We start from the raw sequence: 24,715 nt of genomic DNA, 5'->3' as shown, positions 1-24,715 counted from the left end.
ACCGGCAAAGCTTTGGGGAATGGCCTCGAAGATATTGCCGCGAAACTCGGCTCTCTGCTGCCCGGGCTGATTGGCTCGATTGTGAGCTTCCTGTTCAAAGCAGCCGGCCAAGTCGTCAGATTTCTGGCCGACCACACCTGGCTTCTCATTCTTGCCACGGTTGCCTTTTTGTTCGAAAAATATTTTAAGAAGCAACGCCGAAAATCCAACAACACCGACAATTACCACTGTTTTGTTAATTTCGTGTTGCGGCGTTTTGTCTGCAGCCTCGGGCTCAATTTTTTCTGCCGGTGGCTGCGCTTGCTGAGTTTCGGACGGGGGCAAAGCCCCCGGACCCCCAATGGTGTTTTCTGCCGCGCGTAGCGCAGTCGAAGCTGGTTTCCTCTGGGGTGGAACCACACGCCCCGATTCGCCTGTTGCGGCTTTGTGAATCGGGTTGGATGGGTGGGGGCGGGTTAATTTTTGACGGGCTGTCTGCCATGTGTTTGAGCCCAGCTTTTTTTGTCTCCGGGTTCACCTCATTATTCACCCACAGTTTCATTCCGGAGACTGCCTGTTTCAGCTTGTTGTTGTAACCGATCGTGCTTCCGGTGTTGATTATCATCTGCGCACGCATGAGCCACGCCATGGGGGCAACAGCGAGATTGAGCCTGACCTTCGCTTGGTCCACTGCGAGCTGGTACCTTTGCACGCTCGCGGCCAAGTCAGGCTGTCTGATCGCGTCTTCCATCAGCACCAGGAACTCGCTCTGGGCTTCTCTCGCGCGACCGCCATTGCCGAGAATGCTGCTGCAGACATTGACTTGCGCACCCAGGACGCAGTAAACGAAAACCTCAATTGACTGGTTGATTCTTGACAAGCCCGCCTGCGTCAAACCGTTCGCGGTGTTGGGCGCGAACCAGTCTGCTTGAGCATCAGAAGCGGCCCCCGGCTCGATGTAATAGATAAAGTCCCCATTTATAGCTTTGCTGCCTTCATCGCTGAATTTGTTCCATCCCGGGTATTTATAGTCAGTTTTCGACGGGCCCGCACCGATCACGTACACGTAAACGCTTCCCAGACCGTGGTTTTCTCCGTGCGTGAAGCGGAAATAGCTCAAGCAGGCAATGCTGAACTCGCTGCATATCCTTTTGTACAAAGCGACGTCGTAATGATTGTTGTATTGGTTGAACACCGGGTCTCCGGGAAAAGTGCTCATGCTCTGAATTCCTCCAAGCTGGTACAAAATCCGCCTGACCGTGAAGTAGACGTGGAATTTGTAGAAAGCTCTTATCTGCAGGGGAAGATCCACGGGGTGTAACCCCAAGACCCCCCAAAATTTTCTGCTGCCCACACGGCCCCGCTGTCAAAGATTTCGCGAGAAACTCTGCACCCCTGTGTTGCGCAGAAAACCGCGAAGTTGAGCTGTTGCGGCCAATATTTCATGTCAGGCCCTCCCAGCCAGCGTTTTGATTCGACTGCCGACGTGTGCCTGAGTTTGGTTTTTCAAATATTTCACGGAATTTTGTCGTGAAATATTGTTCAGGCATGACGTAGATTTGGATTGGGGTGTCGAATATTTTTTTCAAACTGAGCTTTGCCGTCGAAAGGTACAGCAGGGATGCGCAAGGAAATTTTGGAGCCAAGCGGCGACAGTTGGTAAGGAAAACCGCCGCTGTCTCCCAAACCAAGCGCTTCTTTCATTTCCGCGCTCCAGTATTTTCTATCTGAACCGAAGACGCTTTGAAACGAGTCTTCGCTTTCTTTGAAAAACACCTCTGCGGTCACGTTATTTTTCTCGTCGATCGTTGCTTGTGAGATGAACCGGCTTTTGTCGGCTTTGGGGAAGCGGTTTAAAAAGCTTGTCCACGCCTTTTTCTTCGCCGTCTCCGCTTTTTTTAACGCAGGACCATTCCACAAGTTGGCCATATTATTTGAACACAATTTTATTTGTTGAATGTAAAAATGGTTGTTGGTTAAAAATGGTTGGCATTATAATTTAGAAAGCATGGCAAAAGAAATACAAGGTCTGTTCGCAAAATATAAATATGACCTTGTAACAAATAAATCAACCTGTTGGCCAGCTTGTAATCAAAAATTTTGGGGGAAAACCGATTGAACTTGATCGCGATTTAGCCGGTTTATTTAATATTAAGCGAAATTTGGGTTTTATGGCGTTCATGAAAAGGCTTAGAGGTCCAACGACATATTTTATTCATTGTAATTTGATCGACACAGAACGGAATCTGTTCAATGGCAAAAGGTCAGATGTATTAGCCCTGTTTGATGTGAAAGGCAAGCCTTATGAAAAAGTAAGCTACCAGGCTTCTCCGCAACAGGTTTTGCGAGACTGTTCTACAGACCAGTCCATAAATAGCATCACCATTAGCGTGAAAGATGAAAATGGTGAACTCTTTGATTTCAAGGGCCTGCCGCTTCTTTTTGAATTAGAGTTAAATTAAATTTCAATATATACGCAATGTCTTCGGCAAATCTGTTGCCTCCAAGTGCACCGCCTGACATCTATCCAAGAGTTCCCGAAACGATGAATGCCGAGAATTTCCGGCTAACCGAGATCAGCAGAATTGAAAAAGAAATATCTGCTGAGGTCGAGCATTACAGGCTTGTGTTGAAAAAATGTAAAAAGGCCCGGAAAGCGCTTCACTATTCCGTGGTTGGCCTTGGCGCCTTCACGGCAGTTCTGTCTTCTGGGGCTGTCGCAACATCACTCACTGGTGTTGGAATTGTTGTCGGCGCGCCTGTTGCCGGGATAGCCGCTTTATCTGGCGCAGTTTCCACTGGCCTGTCCGTTGTCAACAAGAAGCTTGAACACAAAGTCAATAAGCACTCTAGAATCCATTCTCTGGCTATTGCAAAACATGACTTGATTAACCTCGCCGTCTCACAGGCTCTTAATGATAATCGGGTTTCTGACATGGAGTTTCAACTGATTACACGTGAAATGCAGAAATATCGCCAGCTTAAAGAGACTTTACGCTCGAACTTCTCGCAAATACAAACAAATCCGATCCAGGCAGATATCGAAAAAATGAAAAACCAGGTTCGGGAAGAATATAGAAAAAAACTTGCGGATTAAACAGCAGATTTGAACTAAATTTTGAGCGAAAAAACACAAAACTCTCTCTTTGTCTTATCAAAAACAGGTGATTGTGCTACACCGCTTTACCTTCACGCGTGACGTTGTTACTGGTTACGTTACTTCACGCGTGACGTTGCGTGACAGGTCACACAAAAAAGCAAAACCCTGTCGGGAGGTGCTCGTTGGCTGTTCTTTGCCTAGCCCCGGCTAGGACTTTTCCCGCCGCTGACAAGGCGGCTGTCCCGTTTTACCTCCAGACAAGGTTTGAGATCCCGAGGGACCTCTGAGCACCTCCCAGTCTCCACTGGGCCGGGGCGGGTTCACCCGGGGTTGTCACCGTGGACGGTCTCACCCCATACCCCTGAGAAGCGCCTGTACGTGCCGTATTAGGAATCAGAGGTCGCCACCCTCACATCCAAAAGCACCATCATTTGCTCGCTGATGTATAGTAAAATTGCTCAAGCTATATACATTGATCCTGTCGCCGATCCTTTCACTTGTGGTGTGCTTCTCTGTCCTTCACAAGTTTTTGCACATACGCATGCGCTTTTTGGTGGCGAAATGATGTCATACCCTTTTTGGTGGCGATATGATGTCATGCTTGAGCTATGTTTAGAGCTTGGCTGAATAAATTTTATCCCAACAACAGCTCTGAGGGCCAAAATGCTTGTGCTGTTCCACGCTATTTGCTTTATTTTCACAGAACTTTCTACACCCGTTTGGCAGAAAGAGGTCAGACAGATAACATATCAAGTCGTTGAAGCCATGCAAGAAGCAGAGGAAACTTAAACAGGCTCGATCGAGGCCCTTGTTCAAGAATATTTCATGTTACGAGCAATCGAATGCTGCGATCGAATCTTGCTGTTTTCTCGTTTCCTCCTGCTCGTTTCACTTCAGCAGCTTCTGTGGCGAAAAAATAACTTAAAGCGCGTTTGCTGGGCCCTTTTTTTTTTCGTGAATTGTGTTCTGGTTCGTTATTTTCGGCCCAAACAAAAAAATCTTGAGTTGTTGTCCATGTTTTTGTGTACTGCTCGTCCAAGGGTCTGGGGGAATATTTGGTTCCAGGCTTCTGAGAAAAATGTCACACAACTCGCAAAACTTTGCTTCGAACGAAGGTTAGTCGCCGCCTCTCAGTAAAATTTCTGAAAGATTTCGGCTTATTCGTTCTCGTTTTTCGCAGATGGGTGCCTTTTCAATCACGTCATGCACCTCTTCCCAGCCATTTCCTTTTTTTCCTTTATTTTTATCGCTATGTACTCCTTGAGAATCATCTCACGAAGCTCTGAAAGGAGGCTTTGAATGGCCTCGGGAACTCCACAGGAAGACATGGTTCCTTGCGTTATAACCGAACGTTACATTTCTCTAACTGGTGTGTTTCTTTCTTGCAGTTCGAGCAAAACAAGCTGAAAAGCTTTTTCGCTTTTTTTTGTTTGCGGTAAAGACGCTGTTTTAGCGTGCCCCCGCTGCAGGGCTTGCAAAGACGGTAGTCGAACATCAGTCCGACTCCGCATACTCTGCATGGCTCTGGCATTTTCATTCCTTTTTTCAGCTGGTAGTTGTGCTGCCCGCAATACGCCCCGTAACAGCGCTTTCTGCAGCTTTCTCTCCGGCCCCGCATCAGCCATCCGCACTTGTTTGGCGCTCGTGCCATCCCGGCTCCAGCCATATTACACCCGGCTCGCCCCTTTCTAACATATCACACTCCTTTGTTGTGCCCCCGCGCCCCACAACCGTTTTGTCCCCGCGAGGGGCGGTTGAAACCGGTCCAAACCGGTTCATTCCAGTGGCCGCGGCCACCTTGCGTGGCGGGGCGCTGCGTGGGGGTGCCTCTGTTGTGAGTAGTATACGGAGAGGCATACAAATACTATTTCAAAGAGGGAGCCTCATTTCACTGTTCGCAGCCCCCAGGCTCAACCGGCCTGAGCCTGTGAGGGCCGGACTTGATGGTGGGGGCTGCGATAAGGTGAAATGAGGCTCCCTCTGTGAATTGGTATTTGTATGCCTGTCCGTATACTACTCTATATTCCCTAACCTGGTCCCGAACCTGGTTTCTTATTTTTTCAATATCTGGCTGGATTGGATTTGTTTGTATTCACGCAAAGTTCGAGCGTAAAGTCTCTTTAAGTTGGCGATATTTCTGCATTTCATGTGTGATCAGTTGAAACTCCGTGTCAGAAACCCAGTTATCATTCAGAGCTTGTGAGACAGAGCAGTTTATTGAGTCACGTTTTGCAATAGCCAGAGAATGGATTCTCGAGTGCTTATTAACTTTGCGTTCAAGCTTCTTGTTGACAACGGACAGGCCAGTGGAAACTGCGCCAGATAAAGCTGCTATCGCAGCAACAGGCGCGCCGACAACAATTCTAACACCAGTGAGTGATGTTGCGACAGCCCCAGAAGACAGAACTGCCGTGAAGGCACCAAGGCCAACCAGGGAATAGTGAAGCGCTTTCCAGGCTTTTTTTATATTTTTTCACCACAAGCCTGTAATGCTCGACCTCAGCAGATATTTCTTTTTCAATTCTGCTTATCTCGGTTAGCCGGAAATCTCGGCATTTGTTGTTTCGGGAAGGCTTGAATAGAGTGTTCTTTCATTCTCGGCAGGCGGCGTGCTTGGAGGCAACAGATTCGCCAAAGAGATCACGTATATATAGAAACTTAATTTAACTCTGATTCAAAAAGAAGAGGGAAGCCCTTGAAATCGAAGAGTTCGCCATTTTCATCTTTGACACTAATAGTGATGCTATTTATGAACTTGTCTGTAGAGCAGTCTCGCAAAACCTTTTGTGGAGAACCCTGGTAGCTCACCTTTTCATAAGGCTTCCCTTTCACATCAAACAGGGCTAAGACGTCTGACCTTTTGCCATTGAACAGATTCCATTCTGTGTCAATCAAATCACAATGAATGAAATATGTCGTCCGATATCTAACCCGTTTTACAAATGTTATAAGATCCAACTTTCGCCCATTACCAAGAAAATTGGCTAAATCGCGGTCAAGTTCAATCGTTTTTGCCCCAAAATTTCTGATTACAAGCTCGCCAACAGGCTGATTTATTTCTGTTTCCAACTGATTATAATGATATTTGTTGAACAGACCGTCTATTTGTTTTGCCATGCTTTCTAAATTATAATGCCCTGGGGGTAATTTACTAACTGACAAAGCTCTATCTTTGTTTTTATCTCCCAAGGAGCCTGAACCTTCTTTTTTCAAAGTGTCCCAGCTGTTGTACAAACTGCAAGATATGAGTTTCATGAAATGGACTTTCGGTATCGGTTTTTCAATAGATATTGTCTGCCTGTTCTGTTGCGTGACAATAGTGAGAACAACCATTTTATATTCAACAAATAAAATTGCGTTCAAATACAATGCCGAATGTGTGGGATGATATCGGTCAAGACCCCGGGTTTGGTGATCCCAAGTTTTTGAAAAAAGATGCTGCGAAGAAAAAGGCGTCAATAAACTTTTTAAACCGCTGTCCAAAAGCAAACAAAAGCAGGTTCATTTCACAAGCAATGATCGACGAGAAAAAAAACGTAACCACAGAAGTGTTTTTCAAAGAAAGCGAAGGCTCGTTTCAAAGCGTCTTCGGCTCAGACAGAAAATATTGGAGCGAGGAAATGAAACAAGAGTTCGGTTTGGGAAACAGCGGGGGTTTTCCTTACCAATTGTCGCCACTTGGCTCAAAAATTTCTTTGCTCATCCCTGCGGTACCTTTCAATGGCAAAGTGCCAAGCTTGAAAAAATATTCAACGACGCAATCCAAATCTATGTCACGGCTGACCAATATTTCAGGACAAAATTCCGAGAAATATTTCAAAAAACCAAACTCAGGCACACTTCTGCAGTCGAATCAAAACACTGGTTAGGAGGGCCTGACATGAAATATTGGCCGCAACAGCTCAACTTCGCGGTTTTCTGCGCGACACAAGGTTGCAGAGTTTCTCACGAAATCTTCAACAGCGGGATGGATCTCCCCACACAGAAAAGAGCTTTCTACAAATTCCATGTATATTTCACGGTCAGGCGCATTTTGTTCCAGCTAGGAGGTATTCAGAGCGTGAGCGCTTTGCCCGGAGATCCGCCATTCAGCCAAATGAATAATCATTACGACGTCGCTTCATACAAAAGGCTATGCAGCGAGTTCAGGATAGATCTGTCCAGCGATTTTCGCTTCACGCATGGGGAAAACCACGGTCTCAGAAGCGTTTACATCTATGTGAGCAGCGCATCGAAAACTGACTACCTATACCCGGGATGGAACAAATTCAGCGATGAAGGTCGCAAAGCTATTCAAGGAAACCTGGTCTATTACATCGAGCCAGGGGCCGCTTCTGATACCCAATCAGACTGGTTCGCGCCAAACACAGCATCAGGTTTGCCGCAGGCGGGCTTAACGCGAATCAACCAGTCAATCGAGGCTTTCTTTTACTGCATCCTGGGCGCACAAGTCAACGTCCGCAGCGGCATTCTTGGTTCAGGCGGTCGAGTGAGAGAAGCCCAAAGTGAGTTCCTGGTGCTGATGGAAAGCGCGATCACACAGCCCGACCTGGCCACGAGCGTGAAAAGGTACCACCTGGCAGTGGATCAAGGGAAGGTGAGGCTCAATCTCGCTGTAGCCCCCATGGCCTGGCTCATGCCCGCGCAAATGATAATCAATACCGCAAGCTCGGTCGGTTACAACAACAAGCTGAAACAGGCGGTCTCCGGGATGAAACTTGGGGTGAAAAATGAGGTAAACCTGTGGACAAAAAAAGCTGCGCTCAAACTAATGGCAGGCAGCCCGTCAAAAATTAACCCACCCAACAGCCACCCGTCCAACCTGATACACAAAGCCGCAACAGCCAAATCGAAAAAACCAGCTTCAACCAAAACTCAGCAAACACAGCAAACGGCACAAAAAATAGAGCCAACGGCTCCGGATAAAACATCGCAACATGAAATAAACAAAACAGCTGTCATTGTCGGTGTAGTTGCATTATCGGCTTTGCTGTTCATGGCTTGGCGGCAAAGTTAATGCTGCTTCTTAAGATATTGTTCAAACAAAAAGGCCACCGCAGCAAGAATGAGCAGCCAGGTGTGCTCGGCCAGAAACCCAATGACTTGGCCGGCGGCTTTGAAAAGCAAGCTCACAATCGAGCCAATCAGCCCGGGCAGCAGAGAACCAAGTTTCGCGGCAATAGCTTTGAGACCATTTCCCAAAGCTTTGCCAGTGGCTTTCAAACCTCTGGTGAGGACCCCGATGACAGCTCCGATTGTGGTCCCGGCAGTGAGAAGAATAGCGGCCAATGTCGCTCCATGTTTTTTGAAGATCTCTTTGACCCTTTCCAAGAGAGGCCGCCCCCTTTCCCTTTCCGCAATCTGAGTTTGCAAACGTGCGATCTCCTCGTTTCTTTCTGCCACTCTGCCTTCTGCGGCTTCTTTTTTGGAGGGCGAGGCATTCTCATCTTGGATGATTGCCTGGTCTTCCTTGTTTCGGCGCTGCAGCTCGCTTTCCTGCTCTTCCAGGTCGTGCAACGGTTTTGTTTGGTTGAGCCTCTCTTCGACAGCATTTCTTTCACTTTCTTTTGCTGTGAGGCTTGCTCTGAGTCTGTTGACCTTTTCTTGTTCTTTTTCTTTGTTTTTTGCTTGCTTTTCAAGCGCGGCCACCTCTTTTTTTGTGTTTTCTAAATCTGTTTGTAAATTCTTTTGCAGCTGCTTCAGCCTGCACAGTTCTGCTTCACTTTCAAAATTGGACGCCTGCTCATCATGAATTGCATCAATCTTTGCTTGGTTTCTCTCTATTCGTTGCCTAAGCTCCTGCACCTCTTGTGACACTTTTTCCCTTTCCGTGGCGAGCTTCTCTGCCTCTTTTAATTGCTTTTCAGAGTCTAGCAAACTTTGTCGGACAGTTCTTATGTTCTCATTTTGTCGATCAATAACTTCTTGTGCCATCGGGCCAAGAGAGTCTGATCTCTTTTGAAAGTTTTGCGTTTAGCTATTGCCTGCCTGTACTCTTTTTTATGGTAAAGAGTTTATAAAGTTTTTTGCCAAGCCCCTTCATTTTGATGTACAGTTGGCCCTTGTTGTATTCAGTTTCTAGATTTCTTGCGCTTGCATTCGGAAAAACTCTTGTTAAACGGTCCAATGATCTTTGCTGTTCACCTTCCGCGCCTAACAAAGGGGTTTCTTCATAAGAAGTGTCAGGCAGGCCGGACTGCTCGTGCTGCATAGTACGCATTTCCGTTTGTTCGCCGCCATGGTAGGGAGCGCCAAGTTGGTAGGGAGTTGATGCCGCACCTTGCTGAAAAGGATGGGTTGTGTCGACCTCTTGCTCGGCATGAGAATCCTCTATTTTGCCATGATCATCGTGGTCAATCTTATTGTCAAGGTCCGAGTCTTTGTAACCAAATTCGCCCCCCGCCTTCCACCGCCATAGCAATATATTTCAAGACTGTTATTTTTTAAATTAGAAAATAATCGCCGGCATATTATACAATGTCAGTTCCAGAGAACCTTCGCCCAACATACAGCAAAAAGACATTACGCACCATGCAGGCCAAGCGCGCGGTCAAGCGAATCACCTTTTCTCGCACTGAAGCCAAACCCAGCGATACGCTGTATGTTTCAGTGCCCAAGCTGGACATGGTGAGGTTCTGGTGCCGGGCTCTCTTGGGCTTGTCTTTAACATCGACCTTTCTGGAGGGCACGCAAACAACTTCCTTGTCCAGAACGTGACGCGAGCGCTCATTGACAGGCTGCACGTGAAGTTTGGAGGCACTACCCTGCAAGACACGGTTGGCTATGGCATCTACAAAATCTTTGATGACCTTTTCCTTTCGCAGGAAGAAAGAGACAACAGTATCCTTGAAGGGATTCAGAGCGAGGATCTATACAAGATCCGCTCAGGCGCGGGAGACAAGAAAACCTCAGGCGTCGAGGCTGAAAACAAGCTGAATGAGGTGTACGGAAGCAAGTACCGGATCAGGCTTGACCATCAGATCCTAACTGACCATGGCATTTTCTACCCCCAGGCCCTCTATAACGACCTCGTATTTGAAGTAACCCTTGCTGGAGCTGAATATGTGGTCATTGGAACTGATACAACCCAGCTAAAATACAAGCTGACGAACATCCAGCTCGAGTACGAAATGATCCGCAGCAAGACTCTGGCGGACAAGGCTTACAGCGTTTACTCTAGCACCAAAGAGTTCGCCTATGACCACGTGATGCGTTCCAAAGTGGTGGTCTTCAAAAAAGGCATGGACACGCGGCTCAACATCACAGTCGATGCCCAAAAAAGGTCGCTAAAAGCCCTCCTGCTGCTTTTCATAGAGCCTTATACCAACGGAGCCAGAGATTAAAAAAATACATCTTCGCGGATCTGACGAAAATCAGCGTCATGATCAACGGCTCTCCCAACATGATTTACAACAACGGCGTCGAAGGCAAGGACATGTGGGAAGTGACCCAATGCTTCTTTGTGAAGGAAAAAAATAAAACCGAGCACATGGACGCAACAAAGTTTTACACCAGGGACAATTTCGGGCTTCTGATAGATATGCGGTCCATGGCGGACCATGACATGCACAGAAGTGGGAAGCACCTTGTGAACAGTACCGACGGTGTCCAGCTGGAAATCGAGAGGAAAGGTGAAGGCTCAGGAAACGTGAACTGCCACATTCGTCATCTCCGACTCCCAGATCAATATTATGGACAGACAGCTGGAATCTGTCCAGGGTTGAATATAGCATGGACCCGAGCAAGATACCCTTCAACGCTCTCATTGTGGGGCCGATGAATTCAGGCAAATCAAGGTTTGTGGTTGACCAGATCTACAGCCCTTTCCACTTCAAGTTCGACTACATCATTCTCATCTGCCTGACGTTCACGCACAACAAGACCTACCACCGGCTTGGCGAAAATGATCCAAGAATGGATGTGATAGTCTGCGATCAGCATGCCGTGGAAAAGTGGTTGAAGCTCGTGAGATGGCTTTTCAAGGGCACCAACACGCTCATAATTCTTGACGACTGCGCAGCCTCCAAAGACGTGAAAGGGCGTACAGGCAAGCTGGTGAATCTCGCCTTTTCTGCCCGACATATGGGCATCAGCGTTTGGGTGCTGACCCAGAAGTTGACCAGCATAACATCTTCTTTCCAGGAGAACGTTGCGGCGATCGTTCTCTTTTACACCCCCTTGACTAGGACAGCGAAAGCCATCTTCGATGATTACGCTGGCGAACTCTCTCAGGATGAGTACAAAGGTCTGGTTTCAAAGCTGAAAGAACGAAAGTTCTCTTATCTTGTGTTCTCGCTTCGTCACCCCTACGGGATAAAGTTATTTGAATAAAAAATGAAAGCTGTATATAGCCTTGCACAATGGCTGGAGAAGAGGTCGCGTTAGCTGAAGTTATGAACCTTCTTCAAACCGAGCCCAAGCCGAGTGGGCCAGCAGGCGGCCTTGTTCCAACCATTGGACCTGAAATTCCTGCTCTTCGCAAGCAGCTGGCCGTGCTGGTGTCCACAGGCAAAGCCAAAGAGGCCATCAGAGTGCAGCTAACCCACGAGCAGGTGAAGCGCCTGAGCGACAAAGAGGTCAAGGAATTCACCAAACGCTACGAGACGTACGTGGGCTCAAAGACAACACAAAGCCTGATCGACAGCTTCATCAAAAAGAGCTCAGAAACGACTACATCTTGAACAAAGAGCTCTCCAATCTGGCCGGCAATCTTGCTTTGAAGTGCGGACGGTTTCTTGCTGCGGCCAACGCAGTGTTCATCACCACTAAACATGTTGATTTCAGTCCACAGTTGCCGGAGCAGAGCCACACTTCTTGTGATGAACACAGCTATCCGCTTGAGGGCGTTGATGAAGTACCCGGATCAGCAACTGCAAAATGACTGGTCACCAATCATCAACAACTACTGAGGGCTTGCTGACAAGTTTAAACAATTAAACTTTTTTCATTTGCTTAGAATACGGTTCGCTTCAGAATGTCAACCGAACAATCCAAGAGCGCACCTCAAGTCGAGACCCAGACAGCACCCGCCAGCGATATCACACAGCAAGCGACAACTCCGATTGCAACCACACAGCGCATAAAAAATCCAAAGCGTGTGGCTGCTGGAAAAATGGTTGCTGAAAGAACGCGGCTGGCCCAGGAGCAACAGAAAAAAGCGGCTGAGGCTTATCATGCGGAAAATAAGGCGAAAGCCGCCACAGCTGCTCCTGAACCAGCCCCAACTACAGAAGAAGGCGAAAGCCCAAAGCGCAGCGGTGAAAAAAATAGTGGCCTCAGCACCACCCAATGGCTTGCTGTTGGCAGCATAGTCGTTTCACTTATCGGGATTTATTACAAGCGGGAACAGCTCAAGGCAATGGCCAAGCCCGCGTCTGAGCCCGCGCATGTTGAGCCAGAACCTGCTCGCGCGACACATCGAAAAGGATTTTAAAAAATGATTTAAACTTTTGGGTGTAAAGTATATCACGATGTCGAACCCATCCATTGTGCATCTTCTCATCTCTACAGCCACAATTGGCGGAATTTCGGTATTATGCCTCGAATTTACCGCAAAAGCTATCAAAAAGGTGGCGCATCTTACCAACAAAATGTTTGCTGATAAGGGCGCAGAAGAAAGAAAAAGACAAAGAAACATAGAACAAGAAGTAAGAAGAAGAATAGGAGAAATAAGAAGAAGAGAAGAAGCAGCAGCAAAAGAAGAAGAGGAGGAAGCGGAAAAAAAGACAGATTAATTTTGTTTTAAACTTTTGTTATTTCCTTATATCGAACGCACCATGTCCGACAACAAGCTCGTCAAGACCGTCAATGAGGCTGCAACTCTCACAGGATTAGCCGCGGGCATCAGCTGGGCCACAAAAAAGGTTGTGAAAGAGAATGTCACTTCTGATCCCAGGAGCAGCCCGATGAATTATGTGAAGTTCACCGCCGTCATGGCGGGAAGCATTGCGCTAAAAAAGTACCTCGAGGACCAGAAAATCATCCCCAACAATTTTTGAAATTTTTAGATTTGAATATAAAAGTATCTTATTATACTGCGCCATGGCAAGTATTGGAAGTGTTGCAAGCTTCAGGGATTTCGTCGACACATGTCTTTCAGAAAACGCCGAATAAAATGGAAAGAGCCTCGATGAAGTAGCCGAAAAGTATCTCGAGTGTATCGAGAAATTATTTGAAGGCCGTGAGTTGTTTTCAACTGCAGTTGGGCTGATCAAACCTGAAGCAAGGGAGACTTTCAAAAAGGACTTCAATGAAGCACTCGAGGCGTATTTCGCCGCCAAAGAAAAATACAAGACCGAACCCAAAAAACTTCTCGACTGGTTCATGGCCGCTTCTTTAGGCGAAAGCCAGTAAGAACCTCCAGACACAGTCTGAAACCAATAATTTATTTGGAAAAAGCCACCGATAATATATAACCATGGCGAGCATCGCGATTATGATTGGCGGGGCTGTGTTGAACGCCACAGCTTTTATCAGAGGTAATTATCTGGCGAGGGCACTCGGCGGGGGCGACAAAGCTGCACTTGAAGAGAAGAAGCGCCATGACAAAGCTCTCGAGGCGTACCAAGTGGCTTATGCCAAATACACGCGAGACCGAACACAACTTCTTGATTGGATCGCGACCAACGTGCAAACAAAGGAGCAGGCCAAGCAGAACTTCACCAACACCGACTATGCCTTCAAACTCTACAACCAGGTGCATCCTGCGAACAGATGATACTCCCCAAGGAGCCCAAGTTCTCAGATTTCTACCAACCAAGCGAGCAGCAGAAAAAGGGTGAACTCATGTTCGTGGGCGCCAGCACTCTCGCTCTGGGCTACGCAGCCTTCCGATTCCTTTAAACTTTTTTACGCTTTACATATATGGACCCCAAACTCGCAAAGATTTACTACGGCCCCGGGGGCTACTGGAAAGGAATTGCCACGATAAAAAAATTAGCCGAAGCCGCCAAGGTACCTGAAGAAACTGCAAAAAAGTGGCTGATCAGGCAAGCGCTCTGGCAGATATTCCTCCCCGCACCGAGGCGCATTCCTCGCCCGAAATTCGATGTTCCCACACCCAACAAGGTCCATCAAACGGACCTTCTTTTTCTGCCGCACGACAAGCTCCCTCGTGGCCGCAAAGTTTACAAATACGCACTTACCGTTGTCGACGTGGCCAGCCGCTACAAAGAGGCCAAACCCCTGACTTCGAAAAACTCTGATGAGGTCACCCAGGCCTTTCAGAAGATTTACAAGCACTCGCCTGTCGAATGGCCTGAAATGCTGCAGGTTGACCCTGGGTGCGAATTCATGGGCGCTGTCACACAAGAGATGGGCAAGCACAAAACGTATATCCGGCGCGGGCGGGTTGACATTCACTGCGACCAGGCCATTGTTGAACGTTTCAACCGCACCCTGGCTGAGCGCTTGTTTGGCCACCAGTACACCATGGAAATGCGACTCCCTGAGGGTCAGCAGTCCACTGCCTGGGTTAAAAGACTTCCAGAAGTTGTTTCGGCTTTGAACAACGAGGTCACAAGCCTTATCGGCAAGAAACCCGCGGTTGCCATCAAAGAAAAATCTGTTGATGCAAGGCCATCGACACCTTACACTAGGCCTGTTGGAAAAAGCGAAAAAGTCCTCCCCTCTCTTGTCCAAGTTCGTTATCTCAACCAGCCCGGCAAGCTTGAAGGGGGTGTGAAAAGAACCACAGACCCAATCTAGTCTTTGAAAGTTTACGGCATTGAAAGGTCTTTCACCAAACCGGATCAACCCGTTCTCTACTATTTGCGCGACGGTCCCAAGCGCGGCTTCGTGCGTGAAGAGCTGCTCGTTCTCCCTCCGAACACACAGTTACCCCCAGAGCAACTTTGAAACTTCGGCTTCCAACCCTCTAAGTTTGTGATCTGTTAATGTTGACAATATATCCATATTGATGTACCCGTAAGCTTTCGTACAGATACCATCGTCACCTATCCATCGCTTTGAATCAAATGGGGAAAGTGAAATTTTGTTAAGATGCATGCCCTAGATCTCATGTCCCTTGCTTCAAAGAATGTTCATTCCATGCCATTGCTGCTTCGCACCGAAAAGCATTTCCTTGTACTGTTCATGCGTTATTTGTTTCTTGACAACGCTCTTTTTTACGCCCTTCGCTTTTTTGATATTTTTCGTCCGCCTTCAAGATGGAGTACATTTTCGGTCTCAGACCCACATACTCTGCGATGGGGGTTCCTGCACATTCGTCTTTCATTTTGCCCAAGACCGTTTTGTTGGTGTTTGAGTGGAGTTGATGCTCCTTCGGGTAGTCGCTCGTGTCGTAAAGGTCCATGTTGTTTTTCATGTCTTCGTAGACGCCATCCGTTTCAATCTGAATCAGAAGGCTGTCGGTGTCTGTGTACAAGAGCTTGCACTTTGAGCCGTACTGCTTTTTAAGCTCATTGTAAAAGAAGTCGTACATCAGGATCTTGCTGTTGTCGAGGATCGTCATCCCCATATAGACCGGCTTGTTGAGAAGCAGCTTGCTTTTTCGCATGTCGATTCCTGCCATGTCGTTTGAAAATAAAACATGCCTTGAGTACAAAGGGCTAGCGATGAATTTCCTTATTTTGTCCGTCTCATTGCTGCGCACTATTTTTATGTCAACGCGGTTATGCAGGTTTTCCATGGTTTTGCCGAAAACTGAGTTGTTCATGAGCTTGTAAAAGTTCTTTTCAAAGTCGCTCTTCGCTTTCTTCCTGAACTCTGTGTTCATCCGGATGTACGGCTCCATCCAGCATTCTTGTTTCAACTCCAACACCCTGTGCACGCGCTTCAGTTTCATGCCCTGCTTCAGATAAAACTGCAAGTTTCTGTAATGCACAACGTAGTTCTTTTTGTCATGAAGCATTAGCAGCAGCTTCTTGCTGTCCGGGGGTTTCAGATCCAGGTCTTTCATCAACCCCTTTTGGTAGTCCGATGTCCACTCCTTTTTTACGGCCTTTTTCTCCGGCGCCAGGGGATAGCTGTTGTGCTCTTCATGCAGTTCTGCAGGGTATTCAAGATCGACCTCGAGAATCCACCCATGTTTATCGTTCTCTTTCTTATTCAAGATATCCTCCAATGTGGGCATGACACGCTTCCATTTAAAATCTCTTATCAGGAGAGGCATGCTCATCGCCCATCCGTAAAGGTTGTTTGCGTCGAGATAGATGATGAATTTTTTTTGGCTTGGGTCATATCCCGTCACTAGCGGGTTGTTTGCCTTAGCATACCTATTGCTCACCATGGAGATTCTGCCCTGCATTCCCCTTTCCACGAAGAGATGCATTTCGTAGTCTGTGAAGAGCTCAAGCTCGACCCCTGTCTTTTTCAGGAGCGCATCCCAAGAGAGGCCTGGCGACTTGTAAAAATGTACCGGATCTAACCCATACTGCTCAAGACTCAGGTTTCGGAAGTTCTCAAAAACATCCGCCAGCAGTGCGACATCCGTTTTCACGTAAAGATCGTGATAATCGCCCAGCGTTTTGCATCCAAAAGCCTCCCAGACAGCCAGCACGTGCGCGTACTCTTCGTCTGTTATGTGCTCGTGGTTCAGCTTGCTGTAAAACTTCTGTTTGTCAGGAAGCCTCGTCTCGCCGAATCTCTCCCATGAGTCCATGTACTCGTAAGGGTAGATCCCTTTTTTGTAAAGCAGGTCGCTGCCTTTCGAAATCGTTGATGTTATTTTCAATGACTCCTTTGGTGTTGCGCTTACAAGTGAATCAAGGCTTCTTTGCAAAAAGTTAAAGCTGTCGATGAAACGCAGACCTCCGACCGAAAATGTGACGTATTTCTCCATGTTGTTGGCGATGCATTTCACCTCTTTATGCAGCTTCGACATCACTTGCATTAAATGGTGCGCGTCGTAGCCACTCAGGTTATGAAAAAAAACTGGTATTTGGTCCGTCTTGGGGTTAATTCGCAGTTTCTTATTGCATTCGGCGTGCGCGGCTCCGCGGTACCTGCCCGTTATGTGACAATGGTCCTTTACCGCATCTCTGAAGTTTTTCTGAAGTAAAGGGTTTCCACAGTACTTGCAGTTTTCCTGTGATTTTGCTTCCAACTGGTCTTTCTCTTCTTCCAGTCTTTTTAGCCTTTGAACACCCCATTTCTTCTTCTCTTTCTGTGCCATGTAAAAACATTTTTTGTGGCCTTGTCCCCAATAACTCCATTTTTCACCTTCACCTTCTTCACCCGCTTCTTCAACGTTCCAGACAGGCAAAGAATCCATGAATTCGTCTTTTATCAGAGTTTTGTTGCAAACGTGGCAATCGGTTGCTTTTTTGAAATTTTCCCAGGCCTTCCATGTCATAACAATCGGTTCCGGGTGGCCAAACTCTCTCTTATTTTCTCCTTTTCCCACAGAATGTCACTTAAGAACTTCCCCACCGCCTTTTCGCCCCTGTAAGTATTCAAACCTACCACTTTACTGTCGCTTCTCACAACAATGTAAGAGTAACCGCATGCCTCGTGCCATTCGGTCTTCTCTGTATAGCTTGTTCGCGTTCTCTCACACTCACAGCCCAGAATCTTTCTGACAAGAGCCTCGAAGTCCGAGTAAATAACGTAGTGCATCTTCATCTGTTTTTTGTAGTTTTGGAAGGAAAGGGTGTTTTCCCCCTCTTCCAGCATCTCAATCTTTGTCGGCCTGCTGTTCACACTGTTGCAATATTTTTTGTGTTTCACTAGCAAGTCTTCTTCTGAGAAACCGGTTAAGCACAACATACAAAAGTGCTTTGTGTTTCTGTTCTTGCTCTGATCGCAAAGCAAAGCGCTTTCTCTTTTTACATAACAATAGTGCTGAATTTCCCCTGACTCGATTAACATCAGGTTTATCCGCAGCACATTCGCTTGTTTTTGGCTTATCCGGTGCACAATCACACAATCGTTTTCCCAGCCAAATATGTTAATTGCGAGTTTCGGGTTTTGGACCTCAAGCTTTTCTATCTGTTTTACCGGTGTTGGGAAATCGATGCCTACGTAGTTGATACCGTCGTTAATGGGATATTTGCTTGGTCTTTGCGGGTTCTTTCCGTCTTTCGGAGGGAATAAGGTGGCTCTGATTGCCCACTTCAGGCATTCGTTGTCTTTGTTTTACACATTTATTATTGCTTTCTTTTTTGCCAGTTTGGCTGGAAGAGGCAAATAGCTCCCTCCGCGAAGCGGCTGATAGCGTGCAACATTCACGTACGCGATCTGTATCTTTTCAACCACCCATCCTGATCCTTTCTCAGACCAGTGCTCTATTTCTCCTTTTGCGGTTTCAATGAATTCATGGAATTTTTGTTTTATCTGTTCCTCATCGTTCCTTTCGAAAACGTGCGGTTTGCCGTCTTTGAAATAGTGCTCCATGTATTGCGTTTCACTGTTTCTTTCTATTGAAAACTTTACTTGTAACCCAAAACTTACTTTAACACTATTTATCCTTTGGGTTTCTTGTCCAACCAAATCGGTGATCTTTTCTTTGTTTTCTCTTGCGAACTTTAAAAGATCTTTCTTGTTTGGATTCCTTTCGGATATATCCATTCTCCACACACGGAGCCATTCTTGGAAATTGTTTTGGGATATTTGGAACCCGTCAAATAATGCGGTAAAATCTGGTTTTAACGGTTCGGGAAGGTTTGTGTTTTCCTCCCTCGGTATTGGGCCGTAGAACATTTGCAGAACATCGGACGAATATCTTGTGGCAGCCATGTCGGTGTATACACTGTGCATGCACTTCTCCAATAGCAAAAAAAATTCTGGCACATTTTTGTATATACTAGTCAGGGTGGCACATCCGCGCATATTGATTACGGACGTTGCGGACATTGCTGCTTCGCTGGACCCGCTATTTCGCCCAATTTAGTGCTGTACTGTTGCGTTACACACACACGCATATATAATGAGGGTTCTGGACACAGCGGGTAGCAAGGGGACAACAACCGTCCCAAAAAAGCCACCCAGCACCTTCTCCGAAGCTTAAGTCTGAGGAGAAGGTGCTGGGGGGCTTTTTTCACACGGTTGTTGTCCCCTTGCTACCCGCTGTGCCAGAACCCTCATTATATATGTGTGTCCACTGACACTTGAACTCTGAAACAATTGACCTGTATTTAATTGCACTTGACAGATATATTAGAAACAACTGACTACTTCTATACAAACAAAAAAGCTAACATGCCTCACTGTCCTCCAATGAAAATCAAAAGTCTTGAGGGACTTGATTAATATAGCAGTGACATTTGACCCCATCTTCAGAGACATAACTATTTCAAACTTAAAATGTAAACCTCTTCTCAATTTTAACTGAAAATCCTGTTGATATTTCCACAGGTAGAATACGTGAGTGGATGAGGCATAACATGAACAAGGGTAAAGATGAACTGAAAGATTTAAGATGGACAGGTGAGTAAGAGTACATGTACCACCTTTAGATATCTGTTAAATGTACAGTGGTTTGATCATGCATATCATGGCTAGTGTTGTTCAGTGTGTTGGTTGATAATCAGTCCATATATCAGTCAATTTGTTAGCTGGTCGAGTATCTCTCAAAAGGCAGTTGATATAGACTGATACAGTTGTTAGTTCTTTAAGAGTCCCTGTCAATAAAAATGGAAAATAACTCGGCAACGGTAGAAAATTTGATTTCGCTCATATTTTCATGGTAGATAGGCTAGGGCATGACAAAAACTACTGGATAGATTTTTTGGCAAAATATCCTTTTATTTCAAAGAAATATGCAAATTACCAAATTCCGTTAAAATCGTCATTTGACGCGCCATTTTATTAAACAAGTTTGAGAGCCTCGCATGCAAAACCACATCATTCTTCCGTCTTAAAAACACTCAAATATTTTTGTGCAATGTTTAAATGTGTACTGGGTTGATTTTAGGGAATGTTGCGTTGTCTTTTTGGGTGCAAAATAATTAAATTTCGAAGACATGTATTTCATTCAGTTAAAAGTACTTCGTGAAAATAATTAATTTTCACTATGTGCGAAACCTTCAAATAGATTAAGCTTCTGGTGGTTGAATCGCAGAAGGATGGTCTACAGATTCCTGTAAAAATTTCTTTGGGCAAATGATTGTGAGCGACGCAAGAGCTTTTCAAAGTACGTTAAAAATGCAAATATTTGACCATCCGTCATCAAATTTCAATTAACGGGTTAGACATATTTTAGCATGCGCCACATGACTTGACCTATGTTAAGTTGAAATAGACACAGAGCTGATAATTTCGATAATGTTCTAACCTCATTTGCTGTAAAAGGCAGGTCCAATGCCGATTTGACGTGTTTCTCTAACCATTCGTCGCACGTAAAGCAAGAAGTTTGCTTTTGTTTACATAACGTCCGATGTACATCGCCAACTGTCAACTTATTTAATGGTCGAATACCATGAATCTGTGACCCTCTTTCGACACATATGACCATCACTGCATCTAAGTCAAAAACGGCTAAGTCATTTGTAGATAGTTGCTTGCTTTGCGCTACACCAAAATATTACGTTTAATCATCATAGTTTGAATCCTCGCTTACAGCGGTTCCTTGTTCGTCACGCAATGCTGTCATCCCATTTTAGGGGGTAGGGGTAGGACAATTTCTATCCTAATACTAATCCTAAGGCTCCGTAAGGCTTGGAACCAGTGGGAGCACACAATCGTGTTGAGTAGGAAGAGATTAAATTAAGAAATGAAAAGAATGAATAGTTTACCATTGCCCCTGTTGTTATCTTTTATCTAACGCTTGACTGATACCTAGGTCTTTTCGCGCTGTTCAATTATTTTTGGTTTACATGTAATACAGTGGACTACCCTTGGGGAAATGGGTGTTGACCACTTAATGGGGCTAGCCACTTAAATAGAGGTTGGTGTACCTTAAATATTTAATTTTTCACTATTGGGTTATAAATTTCTTGGTGAACATGGAGTCAATTCAAGACAATCATGATAGACGTGTGTTTGAATTATAACTCGTCATGCACCTTCAATTTTAGACTCTTATCTGCCATCGCCCTTTCCAAAATAATTTTTTTGAATTTTAGGTGGCCGCTTAATAGGGGTAAAGATAATAATGAAACCCTTATCGGAAGGCCCAAATGGTGGCTGCGGAGGTAACCGGTCAGTAGGTGTTTTATTTACAGTATTTTACTGACAATAAGTTTGGACTGTATTGACAACAGTCCTCTATTTTCTGTTACAAACATACCAATGCCCCCACTAAGCAAACAAAATACGCCAAATAAAATAGCATGGCCAGGGCTATTTACTCACCTAATTACTAATTAAATTTAGTCTGTTTTTCTCACGAATTACACTCGTTGTGATTTCCTATTTTTATTTCAGTTAGTTCTTGCTTCATTGGTCTATAATTTGTTTATGACGATTTCTTTTTTAAATTCTAGTGAGTACAGCCACTAGCTTTATCAGCTGTTGTCTGAAACATCAAAACGTACAACAAACGTGATTTGGACCGAGGCCACGTACAATATAGAATACGATTCTTTAAGTATACACATATTATTACATATATGAACAAACAGATGGACAATGACTAAATTGTTTCACTTATCCTGAGAGTGCTCTATACAAAATAGATCAAAATGTGCAGCATATGCCGTGACAGCACTGCGTGACGAACAAATAACGGCTGTAAGATTGTGCTGCGCCGACACACTTATCAGCAATGGTCAGCGATGCGATTGATCAAATGTAATATTTTGGCGCAGTGCAAAGCAAGCAGCTATCTACAAATGACTCAGCCGTTTTTGACTTAGATGCAGTGATGTTCATATGCACAGAAAGATGGTCACAGATTTATGGTATTCGACCAATAATAGGTTGACCGTAAGCGATGTACATCGGATGTTAACCTTGTGTAAACAAAAACAAACTTCTGCTTTGTGAACGACGAATGGTGAGAGATCGACTAGAAACACGTCAAATCGGCTTTGGACCTGCCTTTTACAACAAATAAGGTTAGAACATTATCGAGATTATCAGCTCTGTGTCTATTTCAACTTATTATAGGTCAAGTCGTGTGGCGCATGCTAAAATATATGTCTAACCCATTAATTGAAATTTGACGACGGATGGTCAAATATGTGCGTTTTTGACATACTTTGAAAAGCTCTCGCGTCGCTCACAATCATTTGCCCAAAGAAATTTTTACAGGAATCTGTAGACCATCCTTCTGCGATTCAACCACCAGAAGCTTAATCTATTTGAAGGTTTCGCACATGGTGAAAATTAATTATATTCACGAAGTACTTTTAAGTAAATGAAATACATGTCTTCGGAATTTAATTATTTTGCACCCAAAAAGACAACGCAACATTCCCTAAAATTAACCCAGTACACATATAAACACTGCACAAAAATATTTGAGTGTTTTAAAGACGCAAGAATGATGTGGTTTTGCATGCGAGGCTCTTAAACTTGCTTAATAAAATGGTGCGTCAAATGACGATTTTAACGGAATTTGGTAATTTGCATATTTCTTTTAAATGAAAGGATATCTTGCCAAAAAAACTATCCAGTAGTTTTTGTCATGCCTTAGCCTATCTACCATAAGAATATGAGCGATATCAATTTTTCGACCCTTGCCGCGAAATTAAGAATTTGTCTGATTCTTACAGGCAGGCACTCTTAATACCTCACCGAGACTTGGTCCATACATGAGTGATATACCCTTGAGAGTTGAGTGAGATACCACTGACACTTGACTGATATCAAAACAACACTTAAACACTGTGCAACCGACTCTAGGTCAACTGACTTTTGACTGATTTACTGCAGACACTTTACAAATATACACTGTACCACCAATACTAAATTCACATTCAATTCGCACTAGAGTGATATGAGCACCAACACAGCAGTCACCTGACCAATTTGACTGGTATTTAACTGGCACTGGGACATTGCTTCAGACAAAGCTCTTTCAAATTTAAAATGTAGACCTTTTCTCTGTTTTAACTGAAAATGCATCTACTTTTTTTTCAGGTAGAATAGCTGAGTGGACGAGGCACAACACAAACAAGGGAAAAGATGAACTGAATGATTTAAATGACAGGCAGGTGAGTAAGAGCACCAGCTTTGGATATTTGTGCCTGGATTATGTTTACCATGGGTAGTGCTGTTCTGTGTGTTGGTTGTGTTGATTGATAGTTGGTCAATATATCAGTCAATAGACTGATAGCTGGTTGACCATCTCTCAAAAGGCAGTTGTTATAGACTGATAATATTATGTCATTAGTTCTTAAATACCTCACTGGGACTTCACCCATACTTGAGCAATATACCCCTGACAGTTAAGTGAGATACTGCTGACATGTGACTGATATTCAACTGAGACTTAAGCGATATTGATATGCCACTTACACTGGGTCAGCTGACTCAACCGATATACTGCAGAAACTTAACAGATATAGAGTGTACCACCAACATTTAAGTCATATTCAATTGACACTTGAGTGATATAGCACCAGCAGTCTGACCAATTTGACTGATGTATCACAGACACTACATGACTGGTATTCTACTGGGACTTGAGTGATATTTAACTGACACTTGACTAATATTCAACTTTGACTCACTTGACTAAATCACCACCTAACCCTGACTGATATTCAACTAACTCTTGACTGATATCAACCAACATTTGTTTGATATTCAGCTGACACTTGACTGGTTCACCACTAATTTACCCTTGAGTTATATTCAACTGACACTTACATTGTATGACTGATAATCAACTGACTCTTCACTAGTTCATCACTTACCTTTGACTGATATTCACCTGACCCATGACTGATATTCAACTGACCCATGACTGATATTCAAGTGACAAATGACTGATATTCAACTGACCAATGACTAATATTCAACTGACCCATGACTGATGTTCAACTGACCAATGACTGAAACTCAACTGACCCATGACTGATATTCAACTGACCAATGACTGATATTCAACTGACCCATGACTGATATGCAGCTGACAGTGGCTGATGTTCATCTGACAAATGACTGATATCCCACTGACCCATGACTGATATTCAGTTGACCAATGACTGATATTCAACTGGTACTTGACTGATATTGAACTGATGTTTGACTACTTCACTGCTTACCATTGAGTGTTATTCAACTGACCCATGTCTGATATTCAACTGACAAATGACTGATATTCATTTGACAGTCTTAACAAGTTCACCACCTACCCTTGAGGGATATTTCACTGACCCTTGACTAATATTCAACTTAAACTTGTCTGATATACAAGCAATTTGATAGATATTGAGCTAACACTGAACCAGTAGACTACTTTAAACTTGACCAATTCTCAAGCAACACTTTACTGATAATGTATATTACCAACACTTGACTGATATAGCATCAACTCTTTAAAGATATATCACTGACTCTTGACAGATATTTAAGGACATGAGACTCGTGTGTGAGTCAAATGTGTGTTCACGAGAACACACATTTGTCTGTTATATCACCAACACTTGAGGGGCATTCAACTGTGAGTTGAGTTTAAAAGATACACCAGGGACACTTGTTCAATATTCATTTCACCCTTGATCTATGTATATACAGCAAAGTACAAAGGTTTGACCAGCATACAACTGGCCCTTGAGTGATATACCA

At 44.8% G+C, this 24,715-nt stretch overlaps 1 protein-coding gene, 1 long non-coding RNA gene and 1 pseudogene across 6 annotated transcripts in view; 2 read left to right on the top strand and 1 right to left on the bottom strand.

The window, feature by feature from the left end:
- LOC110045104 (uncharacterized) overlaps window positions 1-24,715 on the top strand; it is a 112,087-nt gene that overhangs the window by 78,587 nt on the left and 8,785 nt on the right. For 3 of the 5 annotated variants that reach the window (XR_016203057.1, XR_016203056.1, XR_016203055.1), the window contains exons 9-10: window positions 19,394-19,465; window positions 23,063-23,136. This is a non-coding gene — a long non-coding RNA (uncharacterized LOC110045104). The remainder of the gene's footprint in view (window positions 1-19,393; window positions 19,466-23,062; window positions 23,137-24,715) is intronic. The other 2 variants (XR_016203059.1, XR_016203058.1) reach the window with 1 other exon arrangement.
- LOC149101459 (uncharacterized) lies at window positions 9,557-10,642 on the top strand (annotated as a pseudogene).
- LOC149101458 (uncharacterized) lies at window positions 15,171-17,150 on the bottom strand. Its single transcript, XM_089276402.1, has 2 exons — window positions 15,826-17,150; window positions 15,171-15,633 (listed from the first exon to the last, which is right to left on the bottom strand). The coding sequence occupies exons 1-2, from the start codon at window positions 16,929-16,931 to the stop codon at window positions 15,171-15,173; spliced, it is 1,569 nt and encodes a 522-aa protein (XP_089132528.1). The 5' UTR covers window positions 16,932-17,150.

This window comes from Orbicella faveolata, unplaced genomic scaffold (assembly GCF_042242905.1).
Source record: "Orbicella faveolata isolate gen_17 unplaced genomic scaffold, um_ofav_v1 contig_4, whole genome shotgun sequence".
In the NCBI taxonomy this organism is placed as follows: Eukaryota; Metazoa; Cnidaria; class Anthozoa; order Scleractinia; family Merulinidae; genus Orbicella; species Orbicella faveolata.
The sequence above is the reverse complement of the archived record's forward strand: the minus strand, read 5'-3'. Positions and strand labels throughout refer to the sequence as shown.